This window comes from Nicotiana tabacum, chromosome 5 (assembly GCF_000715075.1).
Source record: "Nicotiana tabacum cultivar K326 chromosome 5, ASM71507v2, whole genome shotgun sequence".
Taxonomy (NCBI): Eukaryota; Viridiplantae; Streptophyta; class Magnoliopsida; order Solanales; family Solanaceae; genus Nicotiana; species Nicotiana tabacum.
The window spans coordinates 10,667,086-10,686,351 of record NC_134084.1 but is presented as its reverse complement, the minus strand read 5'-3'; the positions used below and the strand labels follow the sequence as shown (position 1 = coordinate 10,686,351).

The 19,266-nt window shown below is 35.3% G+C and overlaps 1 protein-coding gene across 1 annotated transcript; it reads right to left on the bottom strand.

Moving 5' to 3' along the window:
* Window positions 1-7,655: 7,655 nt before the first annotated feature.
* On the bottom strand, window positions 7,656-15,670 carry LOC107830374 (secretory carrier-associated membrane protein 4). Its single transcript, XM_016657906.2, has 12 exons — window positions 15,386-15,670; window positions 13,600-13,713; window positions 13,455-13,517; window positions 13,158-13,191; window positions 12,941-13,063; window positions 11,696-11,758; window positions 11,514-11,607; window positions 11,339-11,384; window positions 11,188-11,255; window positions 10,508-10,556; window positions 9,031-9,096; window positions 7,656-8,003 (listed from the first exon to the last, which is right to left on the bottom strand). The coding sequence occupies exons 1-12, from the start codon at window positions 15,446-15,448 to the stop codon at window positions 7,971-7,973; spliced, it is 816 nt and encodes a 271-aa protein (XP_016513392.1). The 5' UTR covers window positions 15,449-15,670; the 3' UTR covers window positions 7,656-7,970.
* Between the last annotated feature and the right edge of the window lie 3,596 nt (window positions 15,671-19,266).

Below are 19,266 nucleotides of genomic sequence, written 5' to 3'. Positions count from 1 at the left end.
AATAAATTGCAGTGATAATTACAAAGAGATTAAATTTATCAAATTAAGATAAACATATTTACTAAAAATACTCGAACTAATCTATTAGTACATTATATACGAAGTTTTTATAAATTTTAAGTTAAATTTTATTTAGTATAATAAATTTTAATATTAGTGAGAGTAATTTTAGATACTGCAATACTTATTGGTTAAGACCTCTAATTCATAATTGTAAGACATCTTTAGGTGACGAACATTAGTTATCGTCACAAAATTTGATCTCATCTTTAATCCAATCTAAACGAAATATGTGCCACGATTGCTAGCTATTACGTTATTTTATATTAGGATTTTTCCTATATTAGATTCAAGCCACCAAATATTAATCTTTTCATAAGTTTTAGAGAACAAGATTGTTAATAAGCGTTAGATTAATCATTTGCTATTTAGGCTTAATTTGGCGTTATAATCCTTCTAACAAATTGCTCGGCTACTCTATCATGAAATTGATAACAATTCTGCCCCTTTATAGTTATAGCTATATCACATAATATAATCATGCCTATTGCCACCTGAAGTTACTTGCTTCATGTCATGACCGAGAATACTCGGAACATGAAAGTGAAACATACACCAAGAATATCATTTATAAAAAAGTATTAAGTATGATACGATCATATCATATATTTACATCTAACAACAGAAATAATCAGATCATTATACATTATACCTACCAACTTAATTAAGCTGTTCAAGTTTTATCGTTCAGACAATATCTAATCATTTATTGTTCAATAACCAAGTCATCAAAATTGGTAGATTATTTATCAATTTTGAATTTATAATTTTTCCTTAAATTTCTTTTTTCACTCATTACACACATATTGTAATATTATCAATATCGTTTTAAGATGTCTTTACTGATTGACATGGGCCACACGTGCAACGCACGTGTCCAAAACTAGTATAAAGAAAAGTATGAGGCACACAAAATGAAAGAAGCAAAGCTCGTATATTATTTGAGTTTTCGGACTGATCATTCAAAAATAGTCAGCGTTTGCCAAGTCGTTGAAAAATAGCTACTATTTTGCTGCAACAAAGATCGGTCCAGTATAATATGCTGGAGTTCCAGCAAAGTATACTGGAACTCCAAATTCCAGTACAATATAAACCTATAGCGACAACAGCCTCAAGCCGCTCAATTCTCCTATACAAAGAGTCCTGGTCTAACTCTGAATATTTATAAGAGGAAACAAGGAAAGTAAGAGAAGAAAAGACAAATGTTGATGGAGAAGAATCAAAAGAGGAGACAACAATATATTTCGATTGTTCTCTCCTCTTTTGATTCTTCTTCATCAACATTTGTCTTTTCTTCTCTTACTTTCCTTGTTTCCTCTTATAAATACATTTGAGATAGATATTTCGAGTCACCCGACCTTACCCCTACCCCTCCGGGATAGAGAGGTTGTTTTCGGGAGACCCTCAGCTCAGAGACAAAAAATCTGTAACAACATAAAATAGATAAATAGTATCAGCATCGTAAGAGACAACAAATAAGTGGAGGGACAATAATTATGCTAATAATAACATTGAAAAAATAAAAATTGAGAATAAAAATAGTGTAATGAACAAAAATCGCTATCAGTCTTAGACAAAACTAATTCATATTATGGATGGATCACTTGACAATGAGAAGGTACATTATCCTACCAAACTATTAGCACGATGTATACTATTTTATATGTTTACAATCTAATAAATTATGAACCTGTTAATTTACTTTTAGGATATTTATTATAAGTTCAATGCCACAATTGACGACGTCAAAAATAAAGATGACCCGTGGTATCCTGCTTGCAAAAAATGCTCTAGACAAATGAATGTAATAAAGAGTACTACAAATAGTGACTACTGTATATTATACAAAATTAGACTTTTAAGAAATTAAGAAACAATTGATTAAAGTACACTACAATATTTGAATGAGAAAAATAAAGATGATGATATATGATTGGAAGTGGTATATAAAGATTATTTCCACTAAAAACTAATATGTGGTAGACTAAAGTTCCAGAAAGATGAATAAAAAATATGACATGAATATCTTCTTTAAGAGCCCTATTTCAATTGCCCTATTTTTGATAGATATTCAGTCAATGTTGAGAAATTATTGCTAAGAGCTTCGAATTTGAAAGTCATTGAGAATACGTGTTAATCTGCAGGAAGTTTTGGAGTTCAAAGAAAAGTAAGATTAACTGTAGATGGTGAAGACGATGAGAAGGGACGACATGGCGAAGATATTTACATAAATATAATTGAAGCGACCAACCTATCATTTGAAAAGCCTACCAAATGCACAAAGAACACCACTGAGATGGCAAAAATAAAAGAAAATAACAATATTTGGCCTTAACTCACCTAGGTAAAACTCCCAAATTGCACGAAGAGAACTTGTTACCACCATAAATTTTGCTTGCTATAACCCTTTGGAGCATATCGAACAACGAGTGCAAAAAAAATCCAAACCAACAAAAAGGAGACTGTCAATGTAAAACTAAGGGAAATAACTCCCAAGAAAGTAGTCTATAAAGCCACAATTTAATCTAAGTCTTGTCTTTTCCTCTTCCCTTTTCACCAATGTAACATCTACCCCTTCATTACCCCTATATTTTCTTGTGTTTAAGATGAAACTATTAATTACCACATTAATATTTCGTAATACTTAGCTGCGAATTTTTGTAAAAAAAAGGTAAATATTCAAAGAACACTTCATACATTGCATGTATTTTACTTTTGAAGGAACTATAACATTTTTTTCTGAACATTAATGAAAATTAAGCCTTATTAGAATACATACATTATCAATCAATGATGTATTAATCACGGCTTGTTTGTAGTAGATTTAAGCAGGTGATAGTTTTCAAGAGCATAATAATGATAAGAAATTGAAGAGACTAAACACTATTATTAGCTATTTATTTTTATACAATAATTTAGTTGCTAAAAAGTATAATAAGACTAAGGGTATAAACGTCCATCAGCTTTTGGTGGACATTTTGGTAATTTAACTTTGAATTAGGAGCTTCCCACTTGTAATAATGATTTGGATAGTAAAATGTTTGATTTGATGAGAAAAAGGCTGATGCGTCACATTTGTGGCTGTCTATGTCCAATACTTTTGGTTTTGGACAAATATGGAGGTGCTTTTGAGGGTTGGAAGGAGAATTTTTCAATCTTTTTAAGGATGCTATTGTAAAAATAACTTTTCTCAGACAAAATTTCTTGATTTTTCTTTTTTTTTAAATTGAAAATTTTAATGGTGATGAGGTGATGGTTTTGTGATAAATAAAGGAATGGAGAAGTTTTGGTTGTGAATTCTTGCAGTTTGGATATCTGCTGTGACAGGTGGCAGCAGGATATGGGTTGAGAAAAGATGAGGAGACGAGGGTGTATGGGAGATATGGACTTTGATATGAAATTCTGGCACTGTATTGGAGTATTTATTTTTTTATTTTTTACTTTCATGACGTATAGTCTGAGTTAATTTGCATGCACTTTAATTAAATCATTAAATATCTGCTATCGCATATCAATACAAATACAACGGATAACTCTACTGAAATTAAAAGAAATTACTTAGTATTTTGTCTCTACTTAAATTTAGACCCGAGTCTTCCAAGGGTAGAGCATTTGCTATTAATGCTTTTCTAGCTATAACTTTAACAAGTCAAATGAAATTCATTTTTAAGGACCAAGAAACTTGTGTTCTTAAAACTATTTATAACACAAGGAAAGGACTATTAAGGATCTTAAAAGTATCATGGAGGAAACTAATTTCCAACAATTTAGGCTGCCCAAAATGAATCTTTAACTTGAGAATGGTGGCTCATGGAAAATTGCTTACAAAAGACAGACTGGACAAGTGGGGCATCACCAAAAATACTGTGTTGTAATGATCCGGCCAGTCGTTTCGAGAGTTATAGCCCTGTTTTCCCATTTCTGCTTCCTTTTGTGTTCGTTTCAAGAGTTATAGCCTTATTTTCCCATTTCTGCTTCCTTTTGTGTTCTTCAGCTATATTACGATATGTTGGGTCCGTTGGTTCGGGTCTGGAGTGGATTCGGAGAGGATTTGAGACACTTAGTCTCTTTTGGGAAGGCTTAAGTTTGGAAAATTGACCAGATGTTGACTTATATGTAAACGGTCTCGGATGTGAATTCTGATGGTTCCATTAGCTCCGTTAGGTAATTTTGAACTTAGGAGCGCGTCCGGAATGTGATTTGGAGGTCTGTGGTAGAATTAGGCTTGAATTGGCGAAAGTTAGAAATTTGGCGATTTTGGTCGGTAGTGAAAATTTTGATATTGGGGTCGGAAATGGAATTCTGGAAGTTGGAGTAGGTCTATAGTGTCATTTGTGACGTTTGTGCAAAATTTCAGATTATTCGGAGGTGATTTGATAGGTTTCGGCGTCGTTTGCGGAAATTGGAAGTTTAGAAGTTCTTAAGCTTGAATCCGAGGGTGATTTGATGTTTTGATATTGTTTTGAGTATTCCGAAGGTTCGACTAAGTTCGTAGGTTGATATTTGATTGTTGGTATGTTTAGTAGAGGTCCCGAGAGCCTCGGGTTGATTTCGGGTGATTGACGGAACAAGGTTGGAATTTGAGAAATTGCTGAAGTTGAACTCAGCTGTCATAACCGCACTTGCGGAGTGGGGACCGCAGGTGCGAGCCCGCAGAAGCGGAGAAGAGACTGCATGTGCGGCCAAGGTTGAAGTTGGCTGGAAGCGCAGGTGCGAGCTTTGGGGCGCACCTGCGATACCGCAAGTGCGACATTTTAACACAGAAGCGGATTCTTAGGATTTAAGTAGGAACCACACCTGCGATGGATATTCCGCAGGTGCGGCATCGCAGAAGCGACATGAGGACCGCAGATGCGGAAGTTCTGGGCAGAATGTATAAATGGTGGACTTCGCTAATTTTAGGTCATTTTCCACCATTTTTAGTCTGCGTTGGAGCTTTTGAGAGCGATTTTGAGGAAGATTCAGGGGTTTATCAGTAAGGTAAGTGGTTTGAGTCCTAATACTCGTGTATGTGATGATCTTTCGTTATTTAATCATGTAATTAGTGAAGATTAGGGGTGAAAATGAGGGGTTAGAGCTTGGGATTTTTGGAGAGTTTGATTCAGGTTTTGAGGGGTCAAATGGAGTCAGATTTTGATAAATCTTGTATGTATGGACTCGTGAGTGAAATAGCTTTCTAGTTTTGTGATTTTTTCCAGATTCTGAGACGTGGTTCCGGGGGCCGGTTTGGGTGAATTTTAGGATTTTAGTCTAAATTGATAGTTTTTCGTGTTGAATTGGTTCCTTAGCCTATATTGATTGCATTGTATTGCTTTTGGTTAGATTCAGGACGTTAGAGGCCAGTTCAAGAGGCAAAGGCATCGCGGAGTAAGATTTTGGCTTGATTGAGGTAAGTAACGCTTCCAAACTTGGTTCTGAAGGTTCGAAACCCCGAACTATGTGTTATATGATTAGTACTAAGGTGACGCAAATGCCAAGTGACAAGCATGCGGGCGTGCACCGTGAGAATTGTGGTCTGGTTCATTCCATGGCACCACTTAGTGACTCTTTCTTGCTGATATTCGTATTTCTATCATGTAATTAAGTAAATGTGTTGTAAATCATGCTTGATATCCTGTTAAGGCTTCACGCCGATACTGTTGAGACCCGAGTGGTCGTTTCTTGATGTGATTTTATTAGACTCATTGATATTATGTACTTAGTCTTATTCATGCATATCATACCATGTCTTAGTCTCAATTGTTATTATTTGGCACATTATATCATTATTTCTGGCTAGTTTCATGGCATTGTGAGCCCGTGTCTGAGAGACTGGAGACTGATGACTGAGTGATGCCGAGAGCCTGATTATGAGTGACAGTTATGGGATGGGGCTGCAGGCCGCAACGGTTATGTTGATGATTATGATAGAGCTTGGGCTGTAGGAGCCCCTCCGGAGTCTATAACACACCCCTAGTGAGCGCAGATGATATTTTTAGGGATGGATTTCCCTGGACATGGATTTGTCCGAAGTATTGATATCTAGAGATGGATTTCTCCACGGGGTTGGATTACCCTTTTCCTCGGTACCGAGTGACTTATAGTCAGCGATGAGTATGTTCCGGTATGGATTTCCCTGGGCCGGATGGCCATATGCTGTATCGAGTGGTTAAGTGTGTATAGATATATACCTGAAGATGGATTTCTCCTCAGGGTTGGATTACCCTTGTTCCGCAATACTGGTTGACTTGCAGTCAGTGTTGTATATGTTCCGAGATGGATTTTCCCTGGGCCGTATGGCCATATGCAGTACGTAGTAGTTGAGCACTTGAGAGTGGGAGCACATGGTGCATTTTATACATTCTGTGCATTAGCATGTAGAGTTAGTTGAGCTTTATATCTCACATTGTTTAGATCTGTATTTATTTTACTACTTGAGTTGTATTCTTGGACTGATAGCATGCCTACCTTTCCTGCACAGTTTATTTCTATTACATATTGAGGTTACGTTCGTCACTACCTATCAGTCCATGGTTTGGACTTGTTACTTACTGAGTTGGTGTACTCACGTTACCTCCTGCACCTTGCGTGCAGATCCAGGTATCTCAGCCACAGTAGCAGCTGTTGACTATTCCAGTCGCGGACTTTCATCGAAGATAGCGAGATAGTTGTCTGGCGATCGCAGTCCTGTCTTTCTCCTTCTTTATCTTCCTTTAAGTGTATTTTGGCTACTCTCAGACTATGTTAGTCTTGCTATATTTCAGAACATTTATAGTATTTACTCATGACTTAGTGACACTTGAGGTCAGGCTTCTATTTCCGTATTTTTTTATTTTTTTTTTTGAATTAATCTCATTTACGAAATTTCAGTATGAAAAAGGCTATTATCTATCTTTTAATGAAATATCTAATTGTTTGGGAGTGTGTCGGCTTGCCTAGTTCCATGATAGGTGACATCACGACCGGGTTAGTTCTTTCATTGCAAATACTCTGTTGCAATACAGATCGCCTAGAGAGCAAGTTTCGGCTGAAAAGCACAAGGAAAGGGGCGGAAGCAGAAGTATATAGAATCATCTTGGCATGTTGTACTTACTTCATCTGGCAGGAGAGGAATAGCAAAATATTTCAAAATAGCAAAAGAACTGAAGATCAACTAGTGAAGTTGGTGGCCCAGGAGATCCATGGTAGAGGACTAGAGGTAGATGTAAAGTAAAAGTAGCAGGGTGCCCGAGGAAAATGAATTACTATCCCTAGTTTGATTCCTTCTTCTCCAGTTAGGAGTGGTTTAGGTGGCTATAGATCTCGAGAACGTAGTGATCTTTGGTTTTGCTCTTTACGAAAAGTCTATTATTTCGCAGTCTCTTAGGGGTTATTTGTTTTGTACAGATATATTTTCCCTGGTAATGAAAAATTCAATTACCAAAAAAAATTAGTAATATTCTTGTGCAGTTTAACAAAAAGAATCTTAAGAGTACTCAGAATCTTAATCGGAAAAAAAAAGGTACACTTAGATTACTCGTATTGGTTCTCGTATCCTGTGCCCAAAAGGATGGGAGTTCGCTTTGTAAAAAGAAACTTGATAGTCGGTTGATACAAGCTCAACATAATGCAAACTGCCAAGCAGAATTCAACCCCAAAGACTATAATAGAGGCTCAATAAGGCAGAGTAAGTTGATAGAATGTAATGGCTATTACATACATTGGCAATATGATGATATAGTAACTAGTAAGAGTTCAATAGAAATGAAGTTACTTACATCTCTCACATTTGGAGTAACAATTTGTATGATCCTACAGAACATACAACTCTATCCCGCGCACCACAACTCAGCCAAAAAATATTTCCATAGGTAAAGACACAAGCTTAGGTTCCTCGAGAAAAAAAACGAAAAAAATGCAGCTGAATTGAGGTCTTGAATCCAAAATCATGCTCACTTGTGCCCGCGGAAGTACAGGTAAACTTTCTGCAGTGACAGTACACAAACATTGTGAGAAGCAAATGAAATTAACAAGAAATAGTTAGCAGCCAACAACATTTTCCCCCTTCTAACCAATTGTCAAATGACATAATTGCATAGGGATTTGAAGCAATTCATACGAGTGTGATCTATTGAACTAAGTTGGAAGTAGAACATTGACATATGAAGAACTCGCACCAGTGAAATTTCATTTTTTTCGTATGACCTATATGAATGAACTTCGATTTGTATTCATGTTGTTTCGAAAAGCAATGATGCACAAGTTGCCTGCTGCTGCAGAGAACTACAAATACTGAGTTTTTTTTTATAAGGACCTACAATTACAACTATTGAGTTTTTAAAGCAAACATCAGTATATGTAATTAAACATTACCAATTCTTGACACTAAGTTTCTTTTTACCCCCAGTTAATGTTGTATAGCAAATTAACTGGAACTAGCATCGTATCACTTTTCATTGTTATCAAGCATCTATAATATCTAATTATCTAATACGTTCAACAAGAGTTCAACAAAAGCCCCACCCTGCCATTTGCTATCTTGAGTTTCTGGATACATTAAACTCCTATACAAGTGGGGGCTTCCACTCCGTCCTAAGACTAATCAAAGAAGAGTGAGGAACCTCTCATTCGTTTTTGGAATTCGACAAAGGAAAGGGATTTCACACCATCGACCGACACCAACCGCACATACCCCAAAAAGAAGAGACGAAGTCTTAATCATAGAAAGAACTCCCAAGAAAACCAACCTTCTCCATCCAGAGGAAAGCGATGAACATATATTTAATGTGAAACTCTTTTTTCTTTATGCTTCCAGATTGAAGGACATTCCAAGAAACTTTTGGAATCGAGCCCACAAGCCAAAGAAAGCAAGTGAACAAGAAGAAAAAAAAGGCAAAAAGAAAGAAAGCCATTCGGAACAAACACAAAAAGAAGATTGTGGTCAAAATTTACGAAGTTGATGCGCAGACAGTTGATTTGCAAAATAAGAATGCCAATTCTGTAAATGCTAACCTGCAATACCCACAAGCTTAGCAAAACTTCCAAGCAAAAAAGGCCAAATCCAATCAGATAAAAGATCTGCAAGAAAAGGAGAAGTGAGAACATCTTATAAAGAGAAGATCAGAAGCGTGATAAAAAGATATTATCACATAATCATAATTTTCTGTAGTTTAGAGTTTCAGTTATCTATAGAGAGTTCTACCCCTTCTAAATCAGTACATACAACTAGTGTGTCGTACATTACAAGTTAAAGTTACTGTAAGGTTCAAGAAATGAAAGGCAGTAAAGTTGAAATCTACTTCAACCTGCTAAACTGATCAATGAGAAACCACTGGAAGATTTTCTCCATTTCCCAGTCATTTTCCAAATATACAGGAACACAATTACCTTAATTTTGAGAATAAGCATAAAAAGATTGTCAAGCTGGCAAAACGCTTGAGTAGCAAGACCAAGGTGCAAAATGTACATATACAAAGAGGAATAAGAACAAATGCCAGGAAGTGCTGAGGATCGGAAACAGCAGACTTAGAGGAGCCACTTGGTAATCAAACAGTGACTTGCCTTAAGTGGAATAATATACTTTTACCTGTTATATTTTAAAGACTATATTTTAAAGACTATAAAGTAAAGACAAGTATAGAGAGAAACTGATATATTATTCGAATCTGAAATCTCTTATAAAAGAAAGGAAGCTGCTGTGTAAGCTGCTACTATACCAGATATGGATAATCTTCTACTGAAACAATGTTTATCCATAACGGAGTACTGAAAGGATAAGCTTATTATACCCGATATGGATAATCTTCTACCGGGGGTAATGTTTATCCATAACTGGGTACTGAAAGAATAAGCTTATTATACCCGGTATGGATAATCTTCTACCGGGATAATGTTTATCCACAACTGGGTACTGAAAGGATAAATAATCTTCTACCCGGGATAATATTTATCCATAACTGGGTACTGAAAGGATAAGCTTATTATACCCGGTATAGATAATCTTCTACCGGGGGTAATGTTTATCCATAACTATGTACTGAAAGGATAAGCTTATTATACCCGGTATGGATAATCTTCTACCGGGGTAATGTTTATCCATAACCGGATATCGAAGTGATAAGCTTCTTCAGGAAGCTTATTTCCAATAGAGTACTTAAATAGATAAACATATTTACGGTGGAAGCTTATTTACAACGGAGTACTAAATGAACATCCATAATATAATATATTTATAACATTACCCTATTTGTTAGCATTTTTAACTGGACTAAATTAATGCTAATTGCTACCTATGTATGTAACTAGAGGCGAAGGATCATATAAGCCTTACAAGGTCTTATTCATTTCATAAACATCCCTATATCAAGAAGTAGCAGCATGAGACTGATTCTCAAGAAAAACATAATCAAAGAACCATATAGAAATGTCAATAAATTGGTTCAATCTTTTAATCTTCCCAAAAAAAAGGAGTGAGAAGTAGATAACTTACCCCAACCAAGAGATGGTCAGAGAAGACATCAATTGCCGCAAGTATGCCCCTGGAATGAGTTAAAAAGGGAGCAGATATATATGTCAATGATAATCCAAGAACGTTAACACTGCTAGCACACCACATAAATTAGGAGGCACCAATACTTCACATTTTCCCTTTTCATGAACAGAGAAGAGCATCTCTACAATATGAATTTTAGACGAGAAAACAAGATAAACAAGAGAACCAAGAGTTACATGTGTATGTATACAAGCAAGCGAATTCTACTAATTCCATCTCAAGAACACATCTAAAGGAAGGGCAATCAGCAATCTAAGAACCAGTGTTATAATATCCATCAAATGCAGGATCCATTAGTCATAAAGGTAAGCATGCTCTTCCTTTCAGTGCAGGCAGAGGTTTTTGGGTTTCATATTTCATTATTTATAAGCTTCACAGCACACACACATCACCATGATAAGAACTCTACACTTCAACTTTAGAGGCCAATATAATTTTCAACGCTTCTGCAAAATATTAAAAATATTGTTGTGGAAAAGGTATATTCATAAAGGTACTAGCTAAAAATTATAACCTCATACACGAAACAACTTACTAGAAGAAGCACATTGACTAAGACTGTTGCATTTCATAGTAAAAAGTTCATCTCACCTAAGAATCATAAAAGCAAAACTTACGTTAAGGATCTTCCATGAAAGATAATGGGAGGAGCAATAGCAGCAAGTATGCAAAATCCAATGTGGAGCTGCACATAAAGTCAAATTTTATAGAAACTTAATCCTGGGATATAATTAGAAAACATATTATCACTTTGTCAGTACAACATACCATGTAGAACATGAAAAACCAACCAAATTTTAGTGCACTCTCCGTCCTGCAAATCCAAACATAAGTGAGCACAAAATGAGTCATCGTAATAGAGCATTGAAAATAGAATAGAACAATAAGAAGGAATCCTTTCATACGATAAGAGGGGATGAATTAACAATAAAAGACTGTATACCTCATCGCGTTATAAAGGGGTCTATACCACAATACATACGAAAGGGGACATCCAAGTAAAGCATATATTACAGCAAGTAAGAAGATTTTGACACCTAAGGAAAGCAAAGACTAAATAAGGTCAGAAGCAATGTAATGAACTAAAACAACTAAAAAAACAATGCCATAGAAAATGAAACTTACCACCATCTCTTATCCAACAAACAGTGACAGCAATAACATTGAACACAAGGCAAAGCACGATACCTGTAGAAAAAGTTCATTACAAAGCATGGAGATGATGAAAGATGAAGACTTGTCCATATAGCACTTGAAAGAAAACGTTACAAGTAGGACAAAGGACAAAAGATTAAGTCTTATGGCCACAAGAAAAGATTTTTCTCCTATTCTTTTCCACCATAGATATAAAAACCTCGTCATAAAACAAGGAATCAAGGTTGACTAATTTGATTTCATCCTACTCTAGATATGTTTCTTATTTGAATCGGGAATCTTGTGTAAAGTCAATGAGGAAAACTGCATAGGGTCTTGACATATAGCTTCCAGGTCGGTAAAGGGGTTAAGTAGTATCCATTGTTAGTGACGAAAAATTATCTTTAAGTTCAACAAACTTCAGAGCTGGATTGTTGGATTTGGGGAAAAGAATCTAACTGAACTCAACAGAGCCTAATGCTCCTCATGTCCTAAAGCTATTGGCCTTTTGGCCTGATGACAAAGATGACAAGACAGAACAATTTAAACTAAATCTGGTACCATTTTTAGTAATGCCACAAATGCTCTGAACTGCAGAGGCGGAGCAAGAATTTCAAGCTTATGAGTTCAGAATTCTAAGCCTTAAGTTACTGGGTTCTAAATTAATAATTTGTACGTAATCAACACAATTTTCAAGAAAAATACAAGGTTTGAAGCAAAGCTCCTGGGTTCGCCGAACCCGTAGCCAGAACACTGGCTCCGCCCCTGCTGAACTGCATATGTTACATGACATCAGTTCCTCTCCCAAAACAAGAGAAGAGTAAAGTTGTCCATCCTCTCCATTCCTTTTTTTTAAAATAGCCTCGTTGCCATTCTACTTTCTGCACTAACTTGCTGCATGCAAACCTTTCCATAAGCTTGGGTTAAAATGCAGCAAGATTGACATTCCAATCTTTTCGTCTTTTAAGTTTTAAGTAAAAGCACAAAACTGAGAAGACCCTTAGTAATAATCACCCCGCACTATCAATTAAGGAGAAAAAAAAGAACCGAAATTGGTGTAAAATCTTCATGTTAAAAGTACAATGTTGTGCCAAATAAAAGGACATCGAAAAATGTGAATGTTTGCAACATCTAATTAAACCCTAAAAAACAGAATAAGTAACTTCCTAACATACAAATAAACAGTCCTCTACAAGAGAAAAGTGAACAGATGCGAAGAAGTGCAAAGAAGCACACCTAGCCAACTTGCAAAAGCCAAATACTGCATCCTTTGAGCATGAACTGGTATTTCATTTGCTATATCGTGATGAATAATTGGAAAAAATGGCGGCCAGTTCTTATCATTGGTCGGAACACCAGCTAAATTGAAGCATAGAAAAAAAAAACGAATATCAGCATGTAAGAGAGAAAATGTGCAAGATAATTACAGCACTCTCCCACAAGTCATATTTACCGCTAGCAACAGCATCTTCTCTACGTTTTATCTCCTGCAAAACCGGCAGTTCATGAGCGCATGCATAAGCCACAAGATGATATGCAAAGCAAAATAGACTAGAGAACACTAGATAGGTTGAGGGAATTTGCCATGGTTTGAAAACATGCAGAAAATAAGTAACTCAAACAGGATTTTCAAGAGCATTTCCATACTTAGGAGTTAGGAGTAGTACACAATTGGGAAACAATAAGGAAATAAAAATTTACAAGATTTACATTGCACACAACAATTTTGGCTCAGAAGTCAGAAACCAACCCTTTCCTTTCTTTCCAGATCTTCTGCCCAAGCTGCTAGTTCCTTTTGCCTTTTCTTGGGATCCTGATTCACAATTCATGAGAACTGATTCAGAAAATCCAACGCTCTATGGTGAAATGCAAAGGTATAGCTATAAAATCATTACATTCATTGAATCCAACGGAATATCAACAGTGGCATCATTCTTTTGGCCAAAACCAAGAGTGCTAGCAATCATTTGAGGAAAGCGTGATTTAGTTGCAGGAGCAGATCCACCATTCTGCAAGAAGAAACAAATGAGAAATGGGAGGAATTTCGCATTTCATTACCATACTGAAAGTCACCAGTGTGTGCATAAGTATAAGTGTGTAACAAATGCACAAATTAAACATGCAAGCATTGCATTCCTAGGCTCAATTAGCTATAAACCAAGTTAGAGCTTTTATGCACCATAAAGCAATTGGCAGTTTTCTATGAAAGATATATTCAATTGTTGTCCTCATATGGAAGCAGGGCAGAGAGTCATCCAAAGGGATTAAAGTCAACCAGACAAGGTAGGGTAATGACTTTATTAAGTGCATGATAAAGGAGATACAAGAACGTATGAAAAGTTAGGATCAGAGCTAAGGATTAAAGTAAGAAAAAAGGCCAAACTATTTTTAGATAAAAGTGTCCAATGTTAGAAATGTATGAACTAGCACACCTGGAAGAGGAGAGGGCTAAGGACAGGTTAAGTGTATTACGGATAATTCTCAGCACATGCTGAGAGGAGATAATGAGATCAACGAGACATGGAGGTATTATCTTGATCAAATGTTCAACTCCAATACGAGGTAACTTCATATACCTCTGTACTTGTGCAAAATAGAAAATTTAGATACACTTATAGAATTAGACTTGTAAAGTTAAAGATGCCATGAAAATTATGAGGACTAGAAAACCTGTGGTCCCGATGGTATCTCCATGGAAGTTTGGATGTGTCTTGGAGAGGTTGGAACAGTATGTGTTAATAAGCTATTTAATGTTATACTAAAGAGTACAAGGATGCCAAACGAGCGGGGAAGAAGTATCCTGATTCCAAAATATAAGAAGAAAGGAGATACTCAAAGTCGTGCGAACTATAGTGCCATCAAGCTTATGATTCAAAAAGCTTCTTGCTTTGAAGAACGCCTCATTTACCTCAGAAAAAATATATTTTAGTATTAAAATTAAATGGAGTCCAAGAGCGGAATGGAAATAGAGAATGTATAGTCGACCCCAACTAGTTTAGATGGAAGCTGATTGCTTGACTAAACTAGGAATTACTTACAAAAAATAAATGACTTTATAAATGAGATTTTTCTATTTTAATGTTTTTTTAGAAATCCACTTCAATTCTCATTAAAATTAATTAAATACAAAGCTAGAATCACTTTGCAACGTATTTAATGTATTCACATAATATTTCACCTCATCCAAACTTAAAATTTGCTGTAATGCAATATAATCTTACTTTACAAAAATGAGAAGTTTACAGACAAGGATATCCTAATTTGTCATTCCCATGAACGTAGGACTCAAGGAACCAAAAAAAAAGAGGATCTTTACGGAAATAGTCGGCCGGATTCACTGTTCATTTTTCTAGCCGGTATACACAAATTATACTCTGTTTATACAAGATTATACACATTATACATTTACGAATATTATATGTTTGCTGGCTATTTTTAATTTAACCGATTGAATAGGCAGCTATTTAGGCTAATTCTTCACACGCAACAAAATTAATCAAAACAAGAATGCTGCTTTATAACTAAAATTTATATTTTTAAACTTGAATTGCACAGATCTAGATCAGGACAAAGACCTAAATTGAACACGTACCAAATAAAGACCAAAAATTACGCTAAATAAAGATAGAGAGAAACAGAAAAATAGTTAGATCCAATCCAACGAGGAAAATGAGGGATTACCGAAAATGGATTAATTTGTGGTTCCTCTTCATCAAAGGGATTTGGATCATTTCCTTTACTCATTGTCTCTTTTACTCTCTACCTTTCAATGCCCATAAAATTTGCAGATAATATTTCCGAAATTGAAGCAAGAATTGTAAAATCCGTATCTGATTCTGTAAATATATATATAGTAGTTGTAAAAGAAAGCAAAAGGTGTGGAAAGATAGTGTTCGTAGAGCAGCAACCCCACACGTGTGTTTTCTCATGCTTTACCTTTCTCTCTAACTCTCTGACAATAGCGTAACATCAAATTTAGTCCGACCATTACGCTATTTTTTATACCAAAAAAAATATTTCTTCTCTCTTCTATATTATATTATATTATTATTTTCTATTTAAATTTTATTTTTTATTTCCTTCAAATAAATCCTGTCTTTTTTCTTTTTTCCATATTCATCATATATAATTCATATTCATCACTTATATAATCATTTATTATAAAATTATTTGAAAGGATAAATCAACTAAAAGTGAAAACATTGATAAAAGATAATTAAATAAATATTATATCATAGTCAAATTTAATTTAAATACCACATAAATATTCAATTTTTGCTTCTATTCCCCATAAATGTTCGATTTCAATTTTAGCAACATTAGATATCTTACATTTGCATTTTTTATTTTTAAATAATGGTTATATTTCTTTTTATACAATTATAATAATAATAAAATTAACTTATAATTTTATATAAATATAATATATACAAAATTAATATATCAAAAAAATAGGATATAAAATTAAAATTATAAAGATCTTAATATAAAAATTAATTATATACACAATATATGATAAATTAAAAGTTCAAAAAAATAAAAAGATGAATAAAATAATAATAAATTAAATTTGGTATTGATGACTATTCATGCACTATAATGGTGCAAGATTTGGTATTCCATTGGAGCAAAAAAACACTAAATTTAGATTTGGTGCAAACAATAGTGCACCATTGGAGAAGCCCTAAGGGAGATACTCAATGTGGCATTCTTTGATTGGTCAAGAAATTTTTAAAAGAAAATAAAATTTAAAATTGTAGTGTTAGTGTGCATTTGGACATAAGAATGGTAAAATTTCGGAAAAAAGTGGGGAAAATCAAGTAAAATGGTATTTGAATATTAGAATTGTGTTTGGATATGAATATAATTTTTGGCTGTTTTTGAATTTTTATAAGTGATTTAAAATGAAAATTTTGAAAAATAACTTTTTGAAGTTTTTCAAATTTTCAAGAAATTCTAAAATTCATCTTCAAGTAAAAATTGAACTGATTTTGAAAAAAAAGTGAAAAATTATAAAAGAAAAAAAGAATCTTTTTTGGAAAAATGACATTGTATAGCTACTGTAAAAATAATAGCAGAAAAAATTATATAATTTTTTTTTTTTTGGGAGGGGGTGTGTGTGTGTGTGTGTGTGTATATATATATATATACATACATACATATACAAATTTTATATACTTTTTCGGCTACCAGATGTAAATAGTTTCTGGCACGGGCTAAAAGTGATAATACCCCATCTTTTTTTATGGTCAAACGAACCCTAAATTGGAATAGAAAAAATACTAATTAGAATAAGAAAAATTCTTACTAGTGTATAGGCCAAAATCTGCCCTAAGGACATTTAGCATAATATGGCATTAAGGAAAGAGTTGGTCGGGGTCGACTAAAAAGCAGCAGGGTTCATGGCCGAGATGTCACCATGATCGAGGTCGAGCATCGTATAAATAACAGTAACGGCTAGTATTTGAAATAGAATACTAAAGAGAATATTCTATTAGATATTCTTTGCACTTGTACTATTAGGGCTTGTTAGAGACATGTTTCATATAAATAGAAAAAGAGATAATGGGATAGGGCATGTAATATTAATTTGATAAGAACACTTTTCCGAGAAGATTCTCTCTCTAGCAAAGATACAAACTTTACCTTTTCATCAATATTCTTACTCACATTATTCCATACTTTTCCATCAGATCCGAGAATAGTTTGAACATTTTAGGAGTTGTCTGTCAGTCATCATTGTTAGGAGAACAATCATCTACCTCATTCATTGGGTGAATCACTTCTCTTATTTACTTAAATGTCATTTATTATTATTTATTACTAGTTACTCCTCCAATATTGTCCATACCCTTTTTGAATATTAAGTGCATGTTATTTTCAATCTCCCACCAACTCTGTCTTACATTATCCGTGTTTTCAAGACCTATATCTAGAGATATTAACATTAACTAAGTTTAGCCCTTCATTACATAAAAAACAGTTTAACCGAAAGTTTATACTTTTTGGTTAAACAATTTGACGCCGTCTGTGGGGATCTCTTAGTTAAATTTTTAGTTCCTCTAGATCTATAACTAACACGGATTACTAACGTAACAAAAAAAAAAGAAGAAGAAGAAGAAGAAGAAGAAAAGAACGAACCTCTTTTCTTTGTGCGCATAGATCTAATATGGCAGGTAACAAAGAGGAAAGAATGAGAGTAACGGGCGACCTCATGAACACCATCAATGAGATGTATGGAGCAGAGGACGAGGATACAATGCCCAACTCCTTCCCTAGGCGAGGTGGATCAACCCCTCCTTACTGTAGCATCACAAAATCTCACAGTAAGGGAGCTTCCACGTCCGTGGTGGAAGAGACACCACCAATAGTAAAAAGGTTCCTCTAGGCGTGGCTAACTGACATGCTAACCAGCATCCTCCATAAGCCTGCTCAGGATACCGCTAAAGAAAATGCAAGGACTTGCGTTATACCACCAGCAGACGAGCAGCGTGGCCCATTCCCTCCAACGACAGGTATTGCTCACAACATTGTTAATATTGCAGGCGACGACACCCTCGCAACCATTTTGAAAAAGATAGAAGAAATGGAGAACGAGAACAATATACTTCAGGACCAAATGATAGAGCACCAAGAAAGTGTCGATAAGATACCAGGTACCCTGAAGCTCTTGCGAAAAAGAGATGTTGGTCGGTTTGTCGAGCAGCCATACAGTGATTAAGCTGCCTTGCATGCCATACCATAAACCTCTAAAATGACGCCATACCTGAAAATATATGATGGAATGATAGTTCCCGAAAACCATGTAACTCACTACGTCACCGCCGTGAAAGGCAATGATCTCGCCAAGGAACAAGTATCCTCCATTTTGCTTAAGTAATTCAGCAAAACCCTCACATGAGGTGCATTTACATGGTATTCACAACTGCCTACGCATTCCATTAAGACCTTGGAAAAAATGGCTGACAAGCTCGTAACAGCCCATGTTGGGGCAAAAAAGGACGAAGTGAGAGTAAATGATATATTTGATATCAAACAGTCTCCGGGGGGAGGGACTTAGGGACTTCCTCGCCCGTTTCAATCGAGTAAGGATGACCTTGTCAAATGTATCAGAAGGGATGACAGTTGCAGCTTTCCAGAACAGGCTGAACAGAAATGGTTCAAGGGAAACGAGAAAACTATTAAGTCGGCTTGTAAAGTACCCCCACCTACTTGGGATGAGATACATAACGCATATTGTGTCGAGGTACGAGCAGACGAGGACGATCCCAACGGGCCGACCCATCGATTGACTTCGGTACAAGCCGAATCTAGAAAAAATCGCAGAAATGATGTTAGGTGGGGCCTCATAGCTCTGCAAACCAACTGGTAACGACACCTACCATATGTCAGAAGCGCCATTGCGCCCCCTTCTCGCTATGAAGAGGCCCACCCAGGCCAAGGACAGGGACTCACTGGAACGAAAGAGGTATTCTCCCTTTGTTATATGCTCATGACTTTTGTGTGTCACCTTCAGAAATAGTCTACGCATTGGAGAAGCTTAGACCAAAGGCAAAATGTCC

Excerpts from the sequence above, each read along its gene's own strand:
- LOC107830374 (XM_016657906.2), bottom strand. The coding sequence starts at position 15,448 with ATGAGTAAAGGAAATGATCCAAATCCCTTTGATGAAGAGGAACCACAA. Across the intron at positions 13,714-15,385 it reads CACAAATTAATCCATTTTCG|AATGGTGGATCTGCTCCTGC; the intron begins GTAATCCCTCAT and ends TTCTTCTTGCAG. Across the intron at positions 13,064-13,157 it reads AGAAGATGCTGTTGCTAGCG|CTGGTGTTCCGACCAATGAT; the intron begins GTAAATATGACT and ends GCTTCAATTTAG.